The following is a 21,651-nucleotide window of genomic DNA, read 5'->3' as shown; positions in this document are numbered from 1 at the left end:
TACACGAGCAACTATCGCAATTATCTTACGTGGTGTAGAAAATCACGGAAGATCTAAAAGTGAATATCTACAGGTGTTTTTTGTACCTGATTCCTCGAATGACAGTAGAGTCAACAGCCTTCGGTGCATAAACGTGAAGCGCGTGTATCCCAGAATCAAACTTACCTTTGATGTAGATAGGACGTTCGTCTGGTACTCCAGGCCTGGCGGTCGTACGGTAATGAACTTCGTAAAGCGGCAGGAAACTTCGAGCTTCGTTGAACCAGACGTGGTAGTAGAAGCCGTAGAGCACGTCGGCGAGAGCGAACATTGACGACGCCTCTGGCTGTTGCTTCTCACACTGCGCGCTGAAGTCGTCGCGAAAGGCGAGGTGCTGCCCGTGGTACGACAGCAGGCGATCATTCAACAGCGGCAGCCTGTTGACGCACGAGCGGCGAGGTTGAACGTTAAAAGCAAATAAAACAAACACGGCAAATCATGTACAGTGCAAGCAAGAACGTAAAAATGTGCATGATGGAATTTTCGCTCTGCAGCGGAATGTGTACGCTTATTTGAAACTCCCTGGCAGATTAAAACTGCTTACTGGACTGCGACTAGAACCGTCGTGTTTTTTTTTTTTTTTTTTAAGTAAAGGTATTTCCTTGTGATGAGCTACAGTGATAAACATAGTGGTCCATTCATCGTGACCGGACCAAATATCTCACTAAATAAGCGTCAAACGAAAAAAACTACAAAGAACGAAATTTGTCTAGATTGAAGGGGGAAACTAGATGGCGCTATGGTTGGCCCGCTAGATCGCGCTGCCATAGGTCAAACGGGTATCAACTGCGTTTTTTAAAGTAGCAATCCCCACTTTTTATTACATATTCGTGTAGTATGTAAACAAATATGAATGTTTTAGTTGGACCACTTTTTCCGCTTTGTGATAGATGGCGCTGTAATACTCACAAACACGTGGCTCACAATTTTAGACGAACAGTTGGTAACAGGTAGGTTTCTTAAATTACAATACAGAACGTAGGTACGTTTGAACATTTTATTTCGGTTGTTCCAATGTGATACATGTACCTTTGTGAATTTATCATTTCTGAGAACGCATGCTGTTACAACGTGATTACCCGTAAATACCACATTAATGCAATCAATGCTCAAAATTATGTCCGTCAACCTCAATGCATTTGGCAATACGTGTAACGACATTCCTCTCAACAACGAGTAGTTCGCCTTCCGTAATGTTCGCACATGCATTGTCAATGCGCTGAGGCATGTTGTCAGGCGTTGTCGGTGGATCACGATAGCAAATATCCTTCAACTTATCCCACGGACAGAAATCCGGGAACGTCAGATCCGTTGAACGTGCAGGCCATGGTATGGTGCTTCGACGTCCAATCCACCGGTCATGAAATATGCTATTCAATACCGCTTCAACCGCACGCGAGCTATGTGCCGGACATCCATCGTGTTGGAAGTACATCGGGATTCTGTCATGAAGTGAAACATCCTGTAGCAACATCGGTAGAACATTACGTAGGAAATCAGCATACATTGCACCATTTAGATTGCCATCGATTAAATGGGGGCCAATTATCCTTGCTCTAATAATGCCGCACCATACATTAACCCACCAAGGTCCCTGATATTTCACTTGTCGGGGCCATCGTGGATTTTCCGGTTGCCCAATAGTGCATATTATGCATGTTTACGTTACCGCTGTTGGTGAATGATGCTTCGTCGCTAAATAGAACGCGTGCAAAAAATCTGTAATGGTCCCGTAATTTCTCTTGTTCCCAGTGGCAGAATTGTACACGACGTTCAAAGTCGTCGCCATGCAAATCCTGGTGCATAGAAATATGGTACGGGTGCAATCGATGTTGATGTTGCATACTCAACACCGACGTTTTGATTCCCGATTCGCGCGCAATTTGACTGCTACTGATGTGCGGATTAGCCGCGACTGCAGCTTTAACACCTACTTGGGCATCATCATTTGTTACAGGTCGTGGTTGACGTTTCACATGTGGCTGAACGCTTCCTGTTTCCTTAAATAACGTAACTATCCGGACGCTTAGATGATGTCCAGGGTACCGAGCAGTATACATAGCACACGCCCGTTGGGCATTTTGATTACAATAGCCATACATCAACACGGTATCGACCTTTTCCGCAGTTGGTAAACGGTCCATTTTAACACGGGTAATGTATCACGAAGCAAATGCCTTCCGCACTGGCGGAATGTTACGTGATACCACGTACTTATACGTTTGTGACTATTACAGCGCCATCTATCACGAAGCGAAAAAAGTGGTCCAACTAAAACATTCATATTTCTTTACATACTACACGAATATGTAATAATAAATGGGGGTTCCTGTTTTAAGAAATGCAGTTGATATCCGATGGACCTATGGCAGCGCCATCTAGCGGGCCAACCATAGCGCCATCTGGTTTCCCCCTTCAAAAAAATGGTTCAAATGGCTCTGAGCACTATGGGACTTAACTTCTCAGGTCATCAGTCCCCTAGAACTTAGAAATAGTTAAACCTAACTAACCTAAAGACATCACACACATCCACGCTCGAGGCAGGATTCGAACCTGCGACCGTAGAGGTCGCGCGGTTCCAGACTATAGCGCCTAGAACCGCTCAGCCACTCTGGCCGGCTTTCCCCCTTCAAGCGACGAGTTTCGTTCTTTGTAGTTTTTTGTTTGACGCTTGTTTCGTGAGATATTTGGCCCAGTCATTATCAATGGAGCACCCTGTATAACGTTAAACAAATGTTGATGTAATTTTTTATCTTTGCCAACAGGTTCTGCTATTTATCTACATAAAGCACGGAACTTTAACGAACGCCAATAGCAGCATACATTTTTCATCCACAGAAGACGTACTTGAATGTCTATGTTCTGTGTTATTCCCCCCATCTCCAGACAATCCAAGCCAAGGCACGCTCCGTCTCCTCAAGCTCCTTTCCGGCAGTACGTGGGGTCTGGACCCCTCCACCATACTCCACGCCTATAAATCCCTCATCCGCCCTATCCTCTGTTACGCCCATCCGGCCTGGATCTCTGCCCCCCCTACCTTCAGATCTTTGAACGCCATGCCCTCTGCCTCGCCTATCGCATTCGTCTCCCCTCCACCACGCGGATCCTGTACCACCTAATTCCGTTCCCCCACCTCCTACTTTTCCTCGAACAGATACGGATCCTCTACACCTCCCGTAAACTCGATCCTCCTCACCCACTTGTCTCACCTATTCTCTCCCACCCTTGTGCGCTGCCGCGCCTGTATTCCCACGTCCCACCTGCTCTCCATCTCTCCACCCTCCTTACCCTCTCCTAAGGTGGCTTCCGCCAGCTCCCCCTCCTACCAAATTTGATCCTCCCCCCTCTTCCTGTGTTTGTTCCTTTGGGCACCCTCCTTCCCTTCTCCTTCCCTCCCTCCTCCCTTTCTCCCCTCTCCTCCCCCAGGCTTCCCCTACCCCCATCCCTCTACTCCTCGCCCCATCTCCTCTGCCATTGGCATCCTGGCTCTCCCATCTCCCTCCCCCTCACCCTTCTCACCCTCTTGGCAGGTCCCTGGACTCGCACACGTTACGCGAACATTCGCGCGCCTGAGATCATCGCCATCCGTTTCTCGTGTGTGCCGTCGTGTTTTGTGTTTAGTGTTCACCGTAACACTCCATCGTTCACATGTGCCATCGACATCATCAGTGTTAGTGCGTCGTGACAACAGTTTGTAGTGTGGATTATCGTCGAGTGTGAATGGCTCCATGGTTTTGTATTTATGTGGCTACTGTTTTATTACCTGCCATTATGTAAATTACGTCTATTCCTTCTGTGATATTACACAGGGTGGTCAGAAATAGTCTGAAAAGTTTGTGATGGTGTTGCAAGGTATATTGTCGTGAGAAATAATTCTTAAAAAAAATTCGATACCTAGCGCTGTTTCCGAGATAATAGCACTGAATTTAAACAGTTAGTTACGTGATGAAATTTCAAGCTCGCCGCCAGATACAATTATCGTCAGTTGGTGTCAGCGTCGATGGTAGCACACGAAACTGCTCAACCTTTGAGTCGGTTCGATGCTTACCACCATCACATGTCCCATTTTTATATAATTTTTTTGGTTTTCGGGAAAGCAAACCAAGAACACGATCGCCAACCCCGTTTCTTGAAGCTGCACACTCAGTAACTTGACTGGATAACTTCAGTGTTAATTAACTCAGAAACAGCACAATGTGTCTTATTTTCTTTGTGACATTTATTTCTGAGTGTAACCTGCCCTGTAACACCCTTAGACGCTTTTCAGACTTTTCCTGACCACCCTGTGTACAGGGTGAGTCACTAAGTGCTGCCAGCTAGAATAAAACCGAATGTATGATAGTAGCTGAAAAGTTTGTGGGACATATGTTGCATGGGAAAACAGGGGTCACAATATGACGCTGGTTTTTTGTTGCTCGGTGGGGTCGCTTTAGAGATATGAAGCTCACCTTCGTTTTTTAAATGGGATGCTATATTTTGGCACTTGTTTCTGACGGCGGCTATCGAGACGAATCCAATAATGTGTAAACGTAAGGTCTTTGAAGGTCAAGGAAGATCAAAAATGTGGTTGTTGTTGTTGTGGTCTTCAGTCCTGAGACTGGATTGATGCAGCTCTCCATGCTACTCTATCCTGCGCAAGCTTCTTCATCTCCCAGTACATACTGCAGCCTACATCCTTCTGAATCTGTTTAGTGTATTCATCTCTTGGTCTCCCTCTAAGATTTTTACCCTCCCCGCTGCCCTCCAGTACTAAATTGGTGATCCCTTGATGCCTCAGAACATGTCCTACCAACCGGTCCCTTCTTCTTGTCAAGTTGTGCCACAAACTCCTCTTCTCCCCAATTCTATTCAATACCTCCTCATTAGTTATGTGATCTACCCATCTAATCTTCATCATTCTTCTGTAGCACCACATTTCGAAAGCTTCTATTCTCTGCATGTCTAAACTATTTATCGTCCATGTTTCACCTCCATACATGGCAACACTCCAAACAAATACATTCAGAAACGACTTCCACACACTTAAATCTATACTCGATGTTAACAAATTTCTCTTCTTCAGAAACGCTTTCCTTGCCATTGCTATCTACGTTTTATATCCTCTCTACTTCGACCATCATCAGCTATTTTGCTCCCCAAATAGCAAAATTCCTTTAATACTTTAAGTGTCTCATTTCCTAATCTAATTCCCTTAGCATCACCCGATTTAATTCGACTACATTCCATGATCCTCGTTTTGCTTTTGTTGATGTTCATCTTATATCCTCCTTTCGAGACACTGTCCATTCCGTTCAACTGCTCTTCCAAGTCCTTTGCTGTCTCTGGCAGAATTACAATGTCATCGGCGAACCTCAAAGTTTTTATTTCTTCTCCATGGATTTTAATACCTACTCCGAACTTTTCTTTTGTTTCCTTTACTGCTTGCTCAGTATACAGATTGAATAACATCGGGGAGAGGCTACAACCCTGTCTTACTCCCTTCTCAACCACTGCTTCCCTTTCATGTCCCTCGACTCTTATAACTGCCTTCTGGTTTCTGTACAAATTGTAAATAGCCTTTCCCTCCCTGTATTTTAACCCTGCCACGTTCACAATTTGAAAGAGAGTATTCCAGTCAACATTGTCAAAAGCTTTCTCTATGTCTAAAAATGCTAGAAACGTAGGTTTGCCTTTCCTTAATCTTTCTTCTAAGATAAGTCGTAGGGTCAGTATTGCCTCACGTGTATGTGGTATGAGCGACCATTTACAGAAGATGTTCGAAGTGATGACCATTGGTAACTATGCAGTGCTGCAATCTTCTTATTATGTATTGAGCGATATTCCTTATCAGTTCGGCACTTATCGAAGCACATGCTCTGACAATTCTCTCTCCTATATCATGCAAATAGTAAATATTCGCCGAATACGGCCTATCCATCCAACGTGCCATCGATATGTAAACGCCATTCGACGGTTTCACAATACATCACTAATGGGAACGACATGACTAGTATCGTCGAATCAAACGAATGTGAAAGACGTATTCCTTCGAAGAATACGTCGATATGCTTCTCATTTACAGAGACTGCCAACTAAATTCAGTGAGATCTAGAGAGTTATTCACCGAAAGATATCCCCAACGTATTCACCCTACACGTGTGTATGATGAATTGAGAACAACTGGATCAAAAATGGATCTGAGCACTATGGGACTTAACATCTGAGGACGTCAGTCCCCTAGAACTTACAACTACTTAAACCTAACTAACCTAAGGACATCACACACATCCATGCCCGAGTTAGGATTCGAACCTGCGACCGTAGCTGTGGCGCGGTTCCAGACTGAAGCGCCTAGAACCGCTCGGCCACATGCAACTGGTTCTTCAACGCATCAGGAACATATCCGGCAAAGGGTAGTTACTAACGAGGGAACGGAAATTGGTACTCTTGCAACTGTGGTTTCGAGATCCTTGTGTTCGCGTCAAATCGCAAGGGAATCTGGCATGAGCCAGAGTAGTGTTGTTCATGTTCTGCATCGCCATAAATATCAACCTTCCCATATCAGTCTGCACCAAGAATTAACTGCTACAGATTGTATGCGTCACATTGAATTCTGCCGATGGACTCAACTTCAGATTCAGAGGGATGACACATTTATTAAACTGCTTTTATTTACTCGCGAGGCTACATTCACGAACCTTAGAAATGATAATTTGCATAACATGCCTTATTGGGAAACTGAAAATCCATGTTGGCTGCGACAAGCTGCACACCGAAAACCATGGTCGGTGAATGCATGGCGTGGGATTCTGGACGACAGACTTATTTCAACGAAGGTAATCTTAATGGTAGGAAGTACACCACATTCCTGCTAGTTGTGTTACGTCTTTTATTGGAAGAAATACCTTTAAGAACAGAAAGTTGTATCAAGGCGATGGGTGTCCGGCACATTTTCGCTAATGCCTAGAAATGATTTGCAGAGAGAATTCCGAAACTTTTGGATTGCACGCGGAGGAGATGTGTCGTGGCCAGCTCGTTCGCCATACATGACGCCTCTGTATTTTTTCTTCTGGCGAATCGTAAAACACATTGTTTATAAATACGTTCCAACTACAGATGAAGATGTGCGAGAGAGAATTGTCAGAGCATGTGCTTCGGTAAGTCCCGATGTGATAAGGAATACCACCCAATCCATGAAAAGAAGATTGCAGCACTGCACTGATACCGATGGTGATCACTTCGAACACCTTCTGCAAATGGAGGATCATGCCCCCTTTGTGACCTTCGTTGACTTTCAAGAACCTTACTGTTACACATCACTGGATTCGTCTCGATAGCCGCTGTCAGAAAATAAGTACCTGACTATGGCATCCCATTAAAAAAGAAAAAAAACACAGTGGATCTACATACCTCCATAGCAGCCGCACCTAGCAACGAAAAACTAATGTCATAGTATGGCCTCCGTTGTCCCATGCAACTTTTGTCCCACAAAGTTTCCAGTTCGTATCATACTTTCGGAGTTATTCTTGGTGGCAACAGTTAGTGACTCACTGTATAGTCTGAACTGATTTTAAATGTATACAGAGTGGTCCAGAAAAATGTAGACACTCGTCGATAGTCAGTATTAACAAAACAAAATGACATTCCGTTACAATTTTTGCACGAGTGGAGGGTTATTTTACGTGTTTAAAATGACCCCCATTAGCAGCCAAGCAACGTCGATTCCTCTCTACTGTTGACCTAACTACGACTGCCAGTGTAGCCAGAGGTTTGCCCAAGATATCATTATTTAGATGAATTATAAAAACATAGGTAGTACACGAAAGCTACAGTACTCCCTCTAGTAAAAGTAGTAACACCGTTCGTTATAATAGTTTGCTCTGCTCCTCTGTTGCGTATCATGTGACCCATTTGAAGACAAAATACAATATCAAAAATTGAAGACCAAACGGAATCCCGTAATGACCAGTTGCTGTAACCATCTCCTTCAGTATCGTCCATTACTAACGTTTGTTTGCTCTATCCTAAATTAAATAATCTCAGCACTTTGTGTAACAGTTAAGCAAAAATTGATTCAGGAGTCATGAGTATGATAAAATAGTTTAGATAGTTTGACAAAATAGTTTAGATAAGTAGTTTAGACGTGAAGAGAATAGAAGCATTCGAAATATGGCGCTAAGGAAGAATGCTGAAGATCAGATGGGTAGATCACGTAATTAATGAGGAGGTACTGAATAGAATTGTGGCACAACTTGACTGGAAGGGGTCGGTTGGTAGGACACGTTCTGAGTCATCAAGGGATCTCCAATTCAGTACTGCAGGGAAGTGCGGAGGGTACAATTCATAGAGGGAGACCAAGGGATGAATACACTAAGCAGATTCAAAGGGATATAGGTTGCATTAGTTATTCGGAGATGAAGATGCTTGCACAGGATTGAGTAGCTTGGAGAGGTGCATCAAACCAGTCTCTGGACTGTAGACGACACCACAAAAAAAAAAAAAAAAAAAAAAAAAAGTGGCTCTCAGCACTATGAGACTTAACTTCCGAGGTAATAAGTCCCCTAGAACTTAGAACTACTTAAACCTAACTAACCTAAGGACAACACACACAACCATGCCCGAGGCAGGATTCGAACCTGCGACCGTAGCGGTCGCGCGGTTCCAGACTGTAGCACCTAGAACCTCTCGGCCACCCAGGCCGGCACAACACAACATTGAGTCTAACATAGGTTTCAATGTACACTGGTTTATACCTTATTATATACTTCCCAGGCGACTTCTTGTCTTCTTCCACCTTGTAATTCGCTGTCTGCTCGCTGACGTATTGCATATCCTGTATCCATCCCCTTAATTTCGTGTGTAGCATGTCCCTCATATGCTCCACGTGATTAATCCAGGTACTGAGTAGCTCATCATTCGGGTGAGTATCCTGAGAAACACAGAGAATAATTCAAATTACTGGCATAATATTCGCAACCAGCAGCCAGTCTTAACTTACACTTATAGGTAGCGCTATTACGTAACATTGAAATTGTGGCCGGCATATGGACTAACACTCAGTTTTCTACAGCCATTGCAACATGAATCCAAAATAAGTGTCTAGTGATGTCTTATTAAATACAGACAATTTTCAACCTATAACAACATATAAGAGAGTTCCAATTATTTCTAGGTAGCAACAGTATGAAGATAACACGATCTAGATTTTTTTTCCTTTTTGCTGTGCTTTCTTTTTCCTCGTTTTCCGCTTTACTTTCTTTATAAATCGAAAAAGTTATTTCAGGATGAGTACTGTAAATTTATTTTTTCCTACAGCTATGTTCCTGTTTGCCTCATGTCATCACCATCACAAATCGTTGTGCTGCTTGCTGAGCATCGTGACCCGACTACCCACACGTCTCCACCCTGGCCAGTAACCAGCTTCTCTCAGAACCTTCTGGGGAGGCAGACCAGAGATGTCCTTGATTTGATCTCTCCACCTGGTCGTTGCTCCCCCCTCCAGTCTTGTGCCCTAGACCTTTCATGATTATTTTCTCGAGACTTTCTCCATCTCTTCTCACAATGGCCATAGAACTAAAGAATTTTTTGGTTGACACGAGAAAAAGGCGCCTGGAGATACTGAGCTGGTCTATAATGTACTCATTTGTTCTTCTTTCGGTCTGTTTTATGTGCAGCATCATGCGCCAACACCAAAGCTCAAACGCTTCGATGCGCTATTAGTCTCTCGCTTTAAGAGTGCGTTTCTCGCAACTAGGAGTGTTGATATTTTCAAAAATATCGGAAAGCCGATATATTGATATTAAAAACATATCGTTACAGGCCACCGACTTATCGAAAAATGTGTCGATACATCGACGTAAAACGTGGATACGTAACAGCCTATAAATATATCGGGTGCATATGGTAAAAATACTGCCGGTTTTAGATCTCTATATTTAAGTATTGATTTATAATTTGATACTCTGTACATCAACAAGCTAGCTACCAGCTTATCACCCTTATAGCGAGAATTAAAAAGAAAACGCTGCACGTTCACGCTTGGTGATAACCACTTTGCTAACTGTATGTAAGAGGCACAATAAAAGGTGACCGATGGGTCCGTCGTTGGGTTTCGTCGCATATCGGATTTGCCCAGAACACTCCTTGTCGACTTCCCTGTTTTTTCCCATTTCTGCAAACGCCAGCGCCCTAGCAGCTGTAGTGTCAAATTTGCGTGATGAAGTTAAATGTTGCAGTTTCTGTTGGTAGCGCCGATTACCTCAGCATACCCCTCCCCCCCCCCCCCCCCAACAACACACACACACACGTCTCCGCCCAATCGCGTCATTTACATTGTGGTCGTCTATTTCAAACTGTTTTTAATAATGCCAATGTGAAGAAATAGCACACAGCTGCTGTGCTATCTCTCAACATCGGAAATCTTGTTGTTTAATTGACCCAACCATCACCTAGTGTATTCGGACTTCCTCTTTGTGCCACCTATACTTCGGTGAAGGGAGTCAAAGAGAAATACTGCAGGTGATGGGAGCTCGAAAAGTAGTAAGACTCCTTCACACAGTGAAAGTAAAATTATGTTTTACTACAATTTGGAGACAACAGCTTCATACAGTACTGGCCATTAAAATTGCTACACCACGAAGATGACGTGCTACGCACGCGAAATTTAACCGACAGGAAGAAGATGCTGTGATATGCAAATTATTAGCTTTTCAGACCATTCGCACAAGGTTGGCAGCGGTGGCGACACCTACAACGTGCTGACATGAGGAAAGTTTCCAGCCGATTTCTCATACACAAACAGCAGATGACCGGCGTTGCCCGGTGAAATGTTGTTGTGATGTCTCGTTTAAGGAGGAGAAATGCGTACCATCACGCTTCCGACTGTGATAAAGGTCGGATTGTAGACTATCGCGATTGCGGTTTATCGTACCGCGACATTGCTGCTCGCGATGGTCGCGATCCAATATGGGATTGGTAGGTTCAGGAGGGTAATACGGAATGCCGTGCTGCATCCCAACGGCCTAGTATCACTAGCAGTCGAGATGACAGGCATCTTATCCGCATGGCGGTAACGGATCGTGCAGCCACGTCTCGACCCCTCAGTCAACATATGGGGACGTTTGCAAGACAACAACCATCTGCACGAACAGTTCGACGACGCTTTCAGCAGCATAGACTATCAGCTTGGAGACCATGGCTGCGATTACCCTTGACGCTGTATAACAGACAGGAGCGGCTGTGATGGTGTACTCAGCGACGAACCTGGGTGCACGAATGGTAAAACGTCATTTTTTCGGATGAATCCAGGTTCTTTTTACTGCATCACGATGGTCGGATCCGTGTTTGGCGACATTGCGGTGAACGTACATTGGAAGCGTGTATTCGTCATCGCCATACTGGCGTATCACCCGGCGTGATGGTATGGAGTTCCATTGGTTACACGTCTCGGTGACCTCTTGTTCGTATTGACGGCACTTTGAACAGTGGGCGTTACATTTCAGATAATGTTACGACCCGTGGCTCTACGCTTCATTCGATCCCAGCGAAACCCTACATTTCAGCAGGATAATGCACGACCGCAAGTTGCAGGTCCTGTACGAGTCTTTCTGGATACAGAAAATGTTCGACTGCTGCCCTGGCCAGCACATTCTCCTGATGTCTCACCAATTGAAAACGTCTGGTCAATGTTGGCCGAGCAACTGTGTCGTCATAATACGCCAGTCACTACTCTTGATGAACTGTGGTATCGTGTTGAAGCTGCATGGGCACCTGTATCTGTACACCCAATCCAAGCTCTGTTTGACTCAATGCCCAGGCGTATCAAGGCCGTTATTATGGCCGGAGGTGGTTGTTCTGGGTACTGATTTCTCAGGATCTATGCACCCAAACTGCGTGAAAATGTATCACATATTTGTCCAATGAATACCCGTTTATCATCTGCATTTCTTCTTGGTGTAGCCATTTTAATGGCCAGTAGTGTATAGAAGGCCAGTAGTGTATAGATATCACCACTCCATATTGTCATAGCGATATCGATACAGCTGGGACAGATATGTCACCGATATATATCGAAACATAATAGGAGGTATATCGATATTTGGGCTTATCAATATTCTGCCAACAACCCTACTCGCAACATAAAACTGAAGGGAAAACACGAGTCTTCCAACGTTATTAACACGTTATTTAAAAATTTTCCCTTGAACAGAATAATGTAAGGTTGCAATTTTGTGTTACAATATAAATCGATGTATTCGTAAAGTTTTGAAAGTGTAATTTTAAGCAAGATATGTTGAGCTGTAGAAACATACCGATAGATCGACAGAGAAAAAACATCAACAAAGAGTCTGGACTGAGAACGAGAGTGTGTTTGTCGTGCCACGGGAATGAGGGTGTACTGCGTACCGTGGTCGGTGTGAAACAATTGTTTCCCTCAGTATTACGTGCACCGCGGAAGAGCAAGTAATTAGCATATGGTTCGCGTTGCTTCTTAAATGGGAAACTCCCCATCGCATCCCCCTCAGATTTAGTGGTAAGGGGGCCCAGTGTACAGACTGTAAAAAGCTGAACATAGATCAAGCACGAAAACAGAAAGAAGGTGTACTGAACTGTGAAATAAAAAGCAAAATAGAAACTGTGAACGGTCCATGCTCGAGAAGTAGTGAGGTAGCGGGCGAGTTGTGGCGCCCTCGAGTGCCAAAGATGGCGGACTTTGTGAAACCTTAATGGCAGACATTTCACAGTTCGTACAGAAATTAATAGTAGCCAGATGAACTATGATTTCTCAAAAAGAAACATGTAGATTACCATTATTTGCGCTAAGATTCTGAAGTTGTAATCAGTTTTTCAATATCTTTGTTAGTTTAAAGTTTAGTATCTGACGCTCAATTATACAAGTAACACCCAGCAACGAATTTCCAAAGTATAAAAGCTTCATCCGATTTTCTCGATCGCCATGTCTTTAGAAAGCTATTAGTGTAAACCTAAATTGGTACGAATTACAGGCATGTAACGTAAATAGTACATGAGTTATTGGAGTCAAAGTGACTGATTACTATCGATGGCGTCAGACCATAAGTACTCCACAGTTACACGAAAAAACGGTTGCAGCGCGCTTATAAGCATATTTATTCATCTATGTCTTTGTTAATATCCGACATATGCTATTCATAAAGAAACTGGTGAATTATTTACTGTGTTTTAGAAAGAACAGAGACATTAGACTTCGAGCCTACCTTTTGCTTCTTTTTTTTATATATATGTGTGTGTGGTCTTCAGTCCAGAGCCTGGTTTGATGCAGCTCTCCATGCTACTCTATCCTGTCCAAGTTTCTTCATCTCCCAGTTCCTACTGCAGCCTACGTCCTTCTGAATCTGTTTAGTGTATTCATCTCTTGGTCTCCCTCTACGATTTTTACCTTCCCCACACTGCCCTCCAATACTAAATTGGTGATCCCTTGATGCCTCAGAATATGCCCTACCAACCGATCCCTTCTTCTAGTCAAGTTGTGCCACAAATTTCTCTCCAATTCTATTCAATACCTCGTCGTCAGTTATGGGATCTACCCATCTAATCTTCATCATTCTTCTGTAGCACCACATTTCGAAAGCTTCTCTTCTCTTCTTGTCCGAACTATTTATCGTCCACGTTTCACTTCCATGCAAGGCTACACTCCATACAAATACTTTCAGAAATGACTTCCTGACACTTAAATCTATACTCGATGTTAACAAATTTCTCTTCTTCAGTAACGCTTTCCTTGCCATTGCCAGTCTACATTTTATATCCTCTCTACTTCGACCATCATCAGTTATTTTACTCCCTAAATAGCGAAACTCCTTTACTACTTTAAGTGTCTCATTTCCTAATCTAATTCCCTCAGGATCACCCGATTTAATTTGACTACATTCCATTATCCTCGTTTTGCTTTTGTTGATGTTCATCTCATATCCTCCTTTCAAGACACAGTCCATTCCGTTCAGCTGCTCCTCCGAGTCCTTTGCTGTGTCTGACAGAATTACAATGTCATCGGCCAACCTCAATGTTTTTATTTCTTTTCCATGGATTTTAATTCCTACTCTGAATTTTTCTTTTGTTTCCTTTTCTGCTTGCTCAATAAACAGATTGAATAACATCGGGGATAGGCTACAGCCCTGTTTCACTCCCTTCCCAACCCCTGCTTCCCTTTAATGCCCCTCGACTCTTATAACTGTCATCTGCCTTCTGTACAAATTGTAAATAGCCTTTCGCTCCCTGTATTTTACCCCTGCCACGTTCACAATTTGAAAGAGAGTATTCCAGTCAACATTGTCAAAAGCCTTCTCTAAGTCTACAAATGCTAGAAACGTAGGTTTGCCTTTGCTTAATCTATTTTCTAAGATAAGTCGTAGGGTCAGTATAGCCTCACGTGTTCCAACATTTCTATGGAATCCAAACTGATCTTCCCCGAGGTCGGCTTCTACCAGTTTTTCCGTTCGCCTGTAATAAATTCGTGTTATGATTTTGCAGCCGTGGCTTATTAAACTGATAGTTCGGTAATTTTCACATCTATCAACACCTGCTTTCTTTGGGATTGGAATTATTATATTCTTCGTGAAGTCTGCACTAGTAATTCAATTTCTGACTCAGCAGACTGCTAACACATTACGATGAAGACGAAAGGGTCGAATTTTTTCACCGTCCTTATCCGTTTTCAGCTGGCATTCTCTCTCTCTAACAACGCTACAAGTATCGTAGACGTACGGGAGAGTCAGAACTCTTACAGATGATTAACGTCACAATCGGACACGCAAAGATAACGACAGTGTGAATCAGACATAGGAAGCAGACTCTCAGAACTGACCACTTACGCGGCTGTGTGTGTCATTTTCTCACCCATCTTACGTGTAACAAACTGAGTTATGGAAATGTCACTTACCATGATGTCGAATGCGAACGGAACCAAAGCTGCTGATATATGCCTCACACCATGTGAGAGCAACTGGGCAACATTCCGTGAGTAGCTGGAGACGTGTTCCAGGTAGACGGGCACCTCGGCCTCCAGTTCTGGACAAGACAGACGACATTCTAATGAACTACACAACTGACCAGATTTCTGTCAGAAACACAGCTTTCACTTCCTGGCTTCATCTGTTAATATGCTACATATAGGCAAAACTGAAGTGGTACTTGTCAGCAAAGCAAAATCCCGGAAATATACACCAAATTTATTAAAAAAAACTTAGAATACAATAGCTCCATATTTAGCAATTATATACAACCACTCGCTCACAGAAAGATCCGTACCTAAAGACTGAAAAATTTCTCAAGTCACACCAATACCCAAAAAGGGATTTAGGAGTAATCGGCTGAATTACAGGCCCATATCACTAATGTCGATTTGCAGTATGGTTTTGGAACGTACACTGTATTCGAACATTATGAAGTACCTCGAAGAAAACGATTTATTGACACATAGAACGGATTCAGAAAATATCGTTCTTGTGAAACACAACTAGCTCTTTATACCCATGAAGTAATGAGTGCTATCGACAGGGGATGTCAGACTGATTCCATATTTTTAGATTTCCAGAAGGCTTTCGATACCGATCCTCACAAGCGTCTTCTAACCAAACTGCGTGCCGACGGAGTATCGCCTCAGTTGTGTGACTGGACTCGTGATTTCCTGTCAGAAAGGTCACAGTTCGTAGTTCTAGAAGGAAAGTCATCGAGAAAAACAGAAGTAATATCCAGCGTTCCACAAGGAAGTGTTATAGGCCCTCTATTGTCCGTGATCTAGATCAACGATATAGGAGACAATCTGAGTAGCCGTCTTACACTGTTTGCAGGGGATGCTGTCATTTAGCGTCTTGTAAAGTCATCAGAACACCAAAACAAATTGTAAAATTATTTAGATAAGATGGCTACATGGTGCGAAAAGTGGCAATTGAACCTGAAGTTATTCACATGAGTACTAAAAGAAATCAGCTAAATTTCGATTACGCGTTGTCACACAAATCTGAGGGCTGTAAATTTGACTAAATACTTAGGGGTTACAATTAATAATAAAATTACAAGAGAAATCAGGGCTCGCACAGAAAAACTGAAGTGCTCGTTTTTCCCGCGCGCCGTTGGAGAGTGGAACGGTAGAGAGACAGTTAGAAGGTGGTTCACTCAACCCTCTTCCAGGCACTTTATTGTGAGTAGCAGAGTAATCACGCAGGTGTAGATGTAGATGTCCACATTGTAACGTTCCTTAAAAAGTGGTATAATAGACTTGACGATTAAATTGAATGAATGTCTGATCTGTGGAGTGACTACTGAACTCGAATTGTCGTGTGGCGTGTTGTAAGTGCAAGTAGTGTTCTTAGTCTGTGTAATTGTTAGCAAAACTTAACACGAATCGGTTGGGTAATGCAACTCTCAATACCAATAAAGAAACAGCCACTGCAAAATACGTTCACCCCCTTTACCACTGAATGCTAAAGCCCTGTTAAAAAACCAATAAGTTTGGTGCCTGTACACGTAACAATTAAATTAAATGGTCTTACGTCTAAAGCAGCAACGGTGGAACGCGTATATTCTGGTCTCTCATAAAAAAGTATAAATACACTAACTACAGGCTCAGCAGTGTGCAATGCTGGCCATAATACTTGAAATGCACGTGAAATTCATTTGGCTGATAAACTAGAACATTTAAGAAATTCCAAATTCTTTGAAAAATATATGACCTGGACCGGGAGGCGTTGCTGATAATGATGGATTGCTAGTACTCACTGTATACAGCAAAATTGTATTGCAAATTAAGTTTGTCTTTTCAAAAACATCTGGCAATTGAAGTCACATTACTCACAATTGATTCACAAACAATGAGATTTAAACAGCAAGTATTATCTCACTTCATTAATCCAACGTAAATGCAAATCATCAAATTACACATAGCTCTGTTAACAAATCTTAAAAGCATTACAAAAATGAAATACCTAACTAGACGTTTACGTACATCGTGGGGTTACTCAACAATAACAAATTGTCAGCCAACTCACCTATGCTAACGCCCTGGCAAAAACAGAAATCGTAATTATTGAGAATCTTTACCTCGCATACATGAAGACTTCTGCTTCCATGTTCAACAATATCGACATACCTGCATTAATCTAACTCTTGGTGAATTCACACAGCACACCACAGAAGCTGCCCACCCCATCGTCTTTCCCTCACACACAGCTACCTACAAGTGTGCGCCCAGCTCTCTCCAGCACTACATTCTCAGACCAGAAACAGTATCTCTGGCTCTACGGTCGCGCACAGTCAGCAATCCACATTATCGAGCCTATCAGAGACATTCGTCGTTTATAGTATACTAGTTTCATTTTAATTTATTAATATTCTTATCTTATTCTGGTGCCACATACAAGTTAGCCCCAGTATACTCCTTTCAGCATTGTGTTCAACGCTAAAGACCAGATATTCATCATTTTGATTTACAGCTCCATGTATTGGCCGTGTTAGCAGCTAAAATTGTTGGAAGTGAGGTCCTTCAGTTATGCAAAACACCATTTTCTCTCAGTACCCGCCGGCCAGAGTAGCCTAGCGGTTCTAGGCGCTACAGTCTGGAACCGCGCGACCGCTACAATCGCAGGTTCGAATCCTGCCTCGGGCATGGATGTGTGTGATGTCCTTAGGTTAGTTAGGTTTAAGTAGTTCTAAGTTCTAGGGGACTAACCTCAGAAGGTAAGTCCCATACTGCTGAGAGCCATTTGAACCATCTCAGTACCCAAACATGTTACGGGACCACTGTGCCACCATCAGTGGGCTTTCGTTTTTTTTAATTCTTCAATGTGAACATTTTTTATAAATGATTATAAAATTATGTGCATCTTTAGTTCAAACAACAGATCGTTTCTTTTTGTAAATACTCACACGCGCACACACGCACACACACGCACACAGGCACACATCCACACACGCACACACACGCGCGCTCGCGCGCTAAAAAATTATACACTAAAATCTGCAAAGACGCACCATTTACACACAAAATGAATACCATATAAAAGAGAACACACACAGCTAAGAAGCGCACAGAAAACACACACACACACGCACACGCACACACACAAAGATAAAATGAAAACAAAATTCAAATTTGGCGCCGAACTCTCTGGTGAACAAATGAACAGTGACTGCGCTGGGACACACAACAAACCACAATCACACTGTGTTTTGCTGAAGTGAAGAGTGTTTTACTACGTTATTTGTGGAAAATACTTGTTATAGTTACGTGTGCATCACAACACCTCAGCATGATGCGGAGAATGGAAGTGCTTGGCACACGAAAACGTAAGTAAAAGCGAATATAGGCGCGGAAACATTGCGACAAACTAAATTACGTTCTAGAAGATAGGTTAACTTCCAGCAGAAAACTTTCTCATTAACATCGTTTGGTTGCAGATTGCAAGCTACCTCTAGTAATTAATATACAATTGATCCAGAAAATTCATGCACACCAAACGTAAAGGTATTTACAAAAAGAAACGATATGTTGTTTGAACTAAAGATGCACATAATTTTATAATCATTTAACAAAAATGCTCACATTGCAGAATAAATAAAAACGAAAAGCCACTGATGATGGCACAGTGGTGCAGCAACGTGTTTGGATACTGAGAAAAAACGGTGTTTTGCATAACTGACGGACCTCACATCCAAGAATTAAAGACGAGATTCAATCTTTAGAAAAAAGTGGAATGTATACTGCTTCATGTTACTTTTTTTGTGACAATGTATATGAAGACCAATCAGAAAAGGATAGAACTGTTAGACTGACTTAACACGAAAACATATGGAGACTGAAAAAGAGAGATTCCAACTTTGGTGAACATACTCTGAATGAATATCGTTCTGTGATATTGAAAGTCGTAGTATCATTGCCACATATACTACTACAACGCCGCGCCAACGCAAGGTTGGCAGCCCCTCGTCTGCCGAGCACAGCGCACTCTAGCGGGCTGTGCAGCTCGGCGGAACTGGAGTGTGCCTCGTTCACTTCTTAGCTAGACTTCAGCCTAGGCACACGCACTTTCATAATCGGCCCTCAGCCAGTTCTGTAATGTTTCCATTGATTCTCTGAGGAGGGCCTATCAGGCTTAGTCCCTGGGAATATGTTGTATTGATGATGAAGAGTCCCATACTTCTTTACAGAGCGTAGGGGAGCGACGCGGGAGACTAGCGCCGTCTTACTAGGCAAGGTCCTTGTGGAGGTGGTTTGCCATTGCCTTCCTCCGACCGTAATGGGGATGAATGATGATGATGAGGACGACACAACAACACCCAGTCATCTCGAGGCAGGAAAAATCCATGACCCCGCCGGGAATTGAACCCGGGACCCCGTGCTCGGGAAGCGAGAACACTACCGCGAGACCACGAGCCGCGGACATACTCGTATGTTGTATTAGTTCATGGTATTCCATGTTATAAGACTGTCAGATCGTAGCCGCAGCTGCAGTCCTACAAACTACTGAAGATAAGTAATTTCATTGTACTACGTGTTTCCTGAATAGTAATCCTTCTCTCTAACAGTGTGCCGAACCGCGTAGTATTGCAACCTGGACTCCTTCAGCTCCTATCAACTCGGCCTCCTACTTATTTGCATTTAGTAACGAGCTGAAAACACCCGCGCATTTTGTGCCTCTAAACAGTGAGACACAATAAAAGTGATCTCCTCTATAGAGCGAGTAAAGGTATAAAACTAACGTTACTTGAACTCTGTCTGTCAAAAACACCACTCACAGGATCCTTAACGATAAATTACAGTTCCTCTACTCAAACTTGCTAACGTAGCAGTGACCAGTTAATACTGTCCTCACCATAAGATATAAGGGGGGGGAGGGGGGGGGACAGTCGGACGGCCGTACTGTTGAGAATCGGTATGCTAGTCAGAAAAAATCGCCGTGAGCAATGATGCTGTCATTCCACCGACGCCACTTGAGCTGGCGTAACTTCTACGCTACGACATTCGCGATATGGGAACGCGCGCTGTCATGAAGCAGTAGGATTCCCTGTCGATGTTTCCCCCGCCGTTTCGCCTTAACCGCACACATTCTTCATTCTCCAATGGATGCCTCCTGGTATTCGTCCTTCGGCATCCAAGAGAAGAATAACAGCACGTTCGTACTGCTCGGACACAGTTGGTAATAACGTCTCCATAGTACACGCACGGAGGGAAGACGCGAATGCCATACTAATCCCTTGCCTACATGTCGGTGCTTATATACCTGCATAGGAGTCTCGCTACGTTGCGTTCACGCTGCAGCGACGCCGTCGCCCATATCCGAATGCGTGCCGGAAGCATGCGCTATCTGATATATTACAAAACGTCGCACATAAAAACGAGATCCTTCCGGGGCTTATACCTCAGGTTCTATTGCTGATAGAAATGTAGGGTCAAGTGTTTTGGACAGTCCTTGGGCTGGGGACCATTTGTATACCCCACAGAAGGCTCTTCTTAGTGTCGCTATCCAACAGTATGGGGCCAAAGTATCAATGTTACAAATTTCCTCCTGCTTAGGCAATCGGAGCGACTCAGTTGTCTTTTTGCATTTGATGCCTACGGTGAGTCTTAAGTGCCTTTTGGAAACACAATTACTTCATGGGCGTTCCCTTAGGAACCACCTCCCATCCCCCGAAATAAACCTTTTACTATCCCATTCCTTCGTACCAAAACCGAGCCGCGGATTCCAAGTAAATGGCTGAAATTCTTACGATGTATTCCCGATCTCCAAAAATTTTACTGATTTCTTTATCCGTTTACGAGATACTGAGGTTCATAGTTACCTCTCGTGTACGTGTCAAATATGCACTTAAAATCCGGTTAGAGGTGAAAATGTAGTTTATAAAGTGACGAACCACAGAGAAATAAGCTGTAAAGTATCCATAGAACCGAAAAAAAGACGTAAAATATCTTGAACTAACATTTGATTCCATCGTGATGACAAGCTATTACAGAACCAATAATGAAAGAAAGAAAAGGTTTAGGACTTTTAAAATTGATAAAAAAAAGTTATGGAGCAACAGCCCCAAATCTACTTTATGTCTACCACAGTTTTATAATACCAACCCTGGAACATGCTGCACCAATATGGATGATATGAAACGTTCAAATCGGCCGCTGTGGCCGAGGGGTTCTAGGCGCTTCAATCTGGAACCGCGCTGCTGCTGCTGTCGCAGGTTCGAATGCTGCCTCGGGCATGGATCTGTGTGACGTCCTTAGGTTAGTTAGGTTTAAGTAGTTCTAAGTTCTAGGGGACTGATGACCTCAGATGTTAAGTCCCATAGTGCTTGGAACCCTTTTTTTTCAAACATTCACACACCAAAAATATTTAACAAAATGATACGAACAGCGATAAATACTAGTCCAAGAGCCAATAGAAGATATCTATACCATGTAGCACATGTACAGCTACTAGAGCAGAGACTGATATAAGTGACAGCAAAATACGGAGAACCTAGATTAACAACAGAATCAAAAACAACGCACTCGTTAAAACAACCACCGATGCAGCTTAATTTTCCAAAACATAAATACTCGTTCCCACCAAGTGCTACTGAACAACTACGACAGAACCCAGCAAGTACAAGTTATGCCGCAGGAAT

The 21,651-nt window shown here is 43.1% G+C and overlaps 1 protein-coding gene across 1 annotated transcript in view; it reads right to left on the bottom strand.

The window, feature by feature from the left end:
• Positions 1-21,651, bottom strand: part of LOC124550730 — a 96,507-nt gene that overhangs the window by 48,919 nt on the left and 25,937 nt on the right. Inside the window, exons 3-5 of the mRNA XM_047125451.1 lie at positions 14,936-15,063; positions 8,772-8,947; positions 166-416 (exon numbers count right to left, since the gene is read on the bottom strand). Coding sequence (XP_046981407.1) covers positions 166-416; positions 8,772-8,947; positions 14,936-14,938 — 430 coding nt within the window. The 5' untranslated portion in view covers positions 14,939-15,063. The remainder of the gene's footprint in view (positions 1-165; positions 417-8,771; positions 8,948-14,935; positions 15,064-21,651) is intronic.

Source organism: Schistocerca americana, chromosome 9 (genome assembly GCF_021461395.2).
Source record: "Schistocerca americana isolate TAMUIC-IGC-003095 chromosome 9, iqSchAmer2.1, whole genome shotgun sequence".
Taxonomy (NCBI): domain Eukaryota; kingdom Metazoa; phylum Arthropoda; class Insecta; order Orthoptera; family Acrididae; genus Schistocerca; species Schistocerca americana.
Note: the sequence above shows the minus strand (reverse complement) of the source record. Positions and strands in the feature narration are given on the sequence as shown.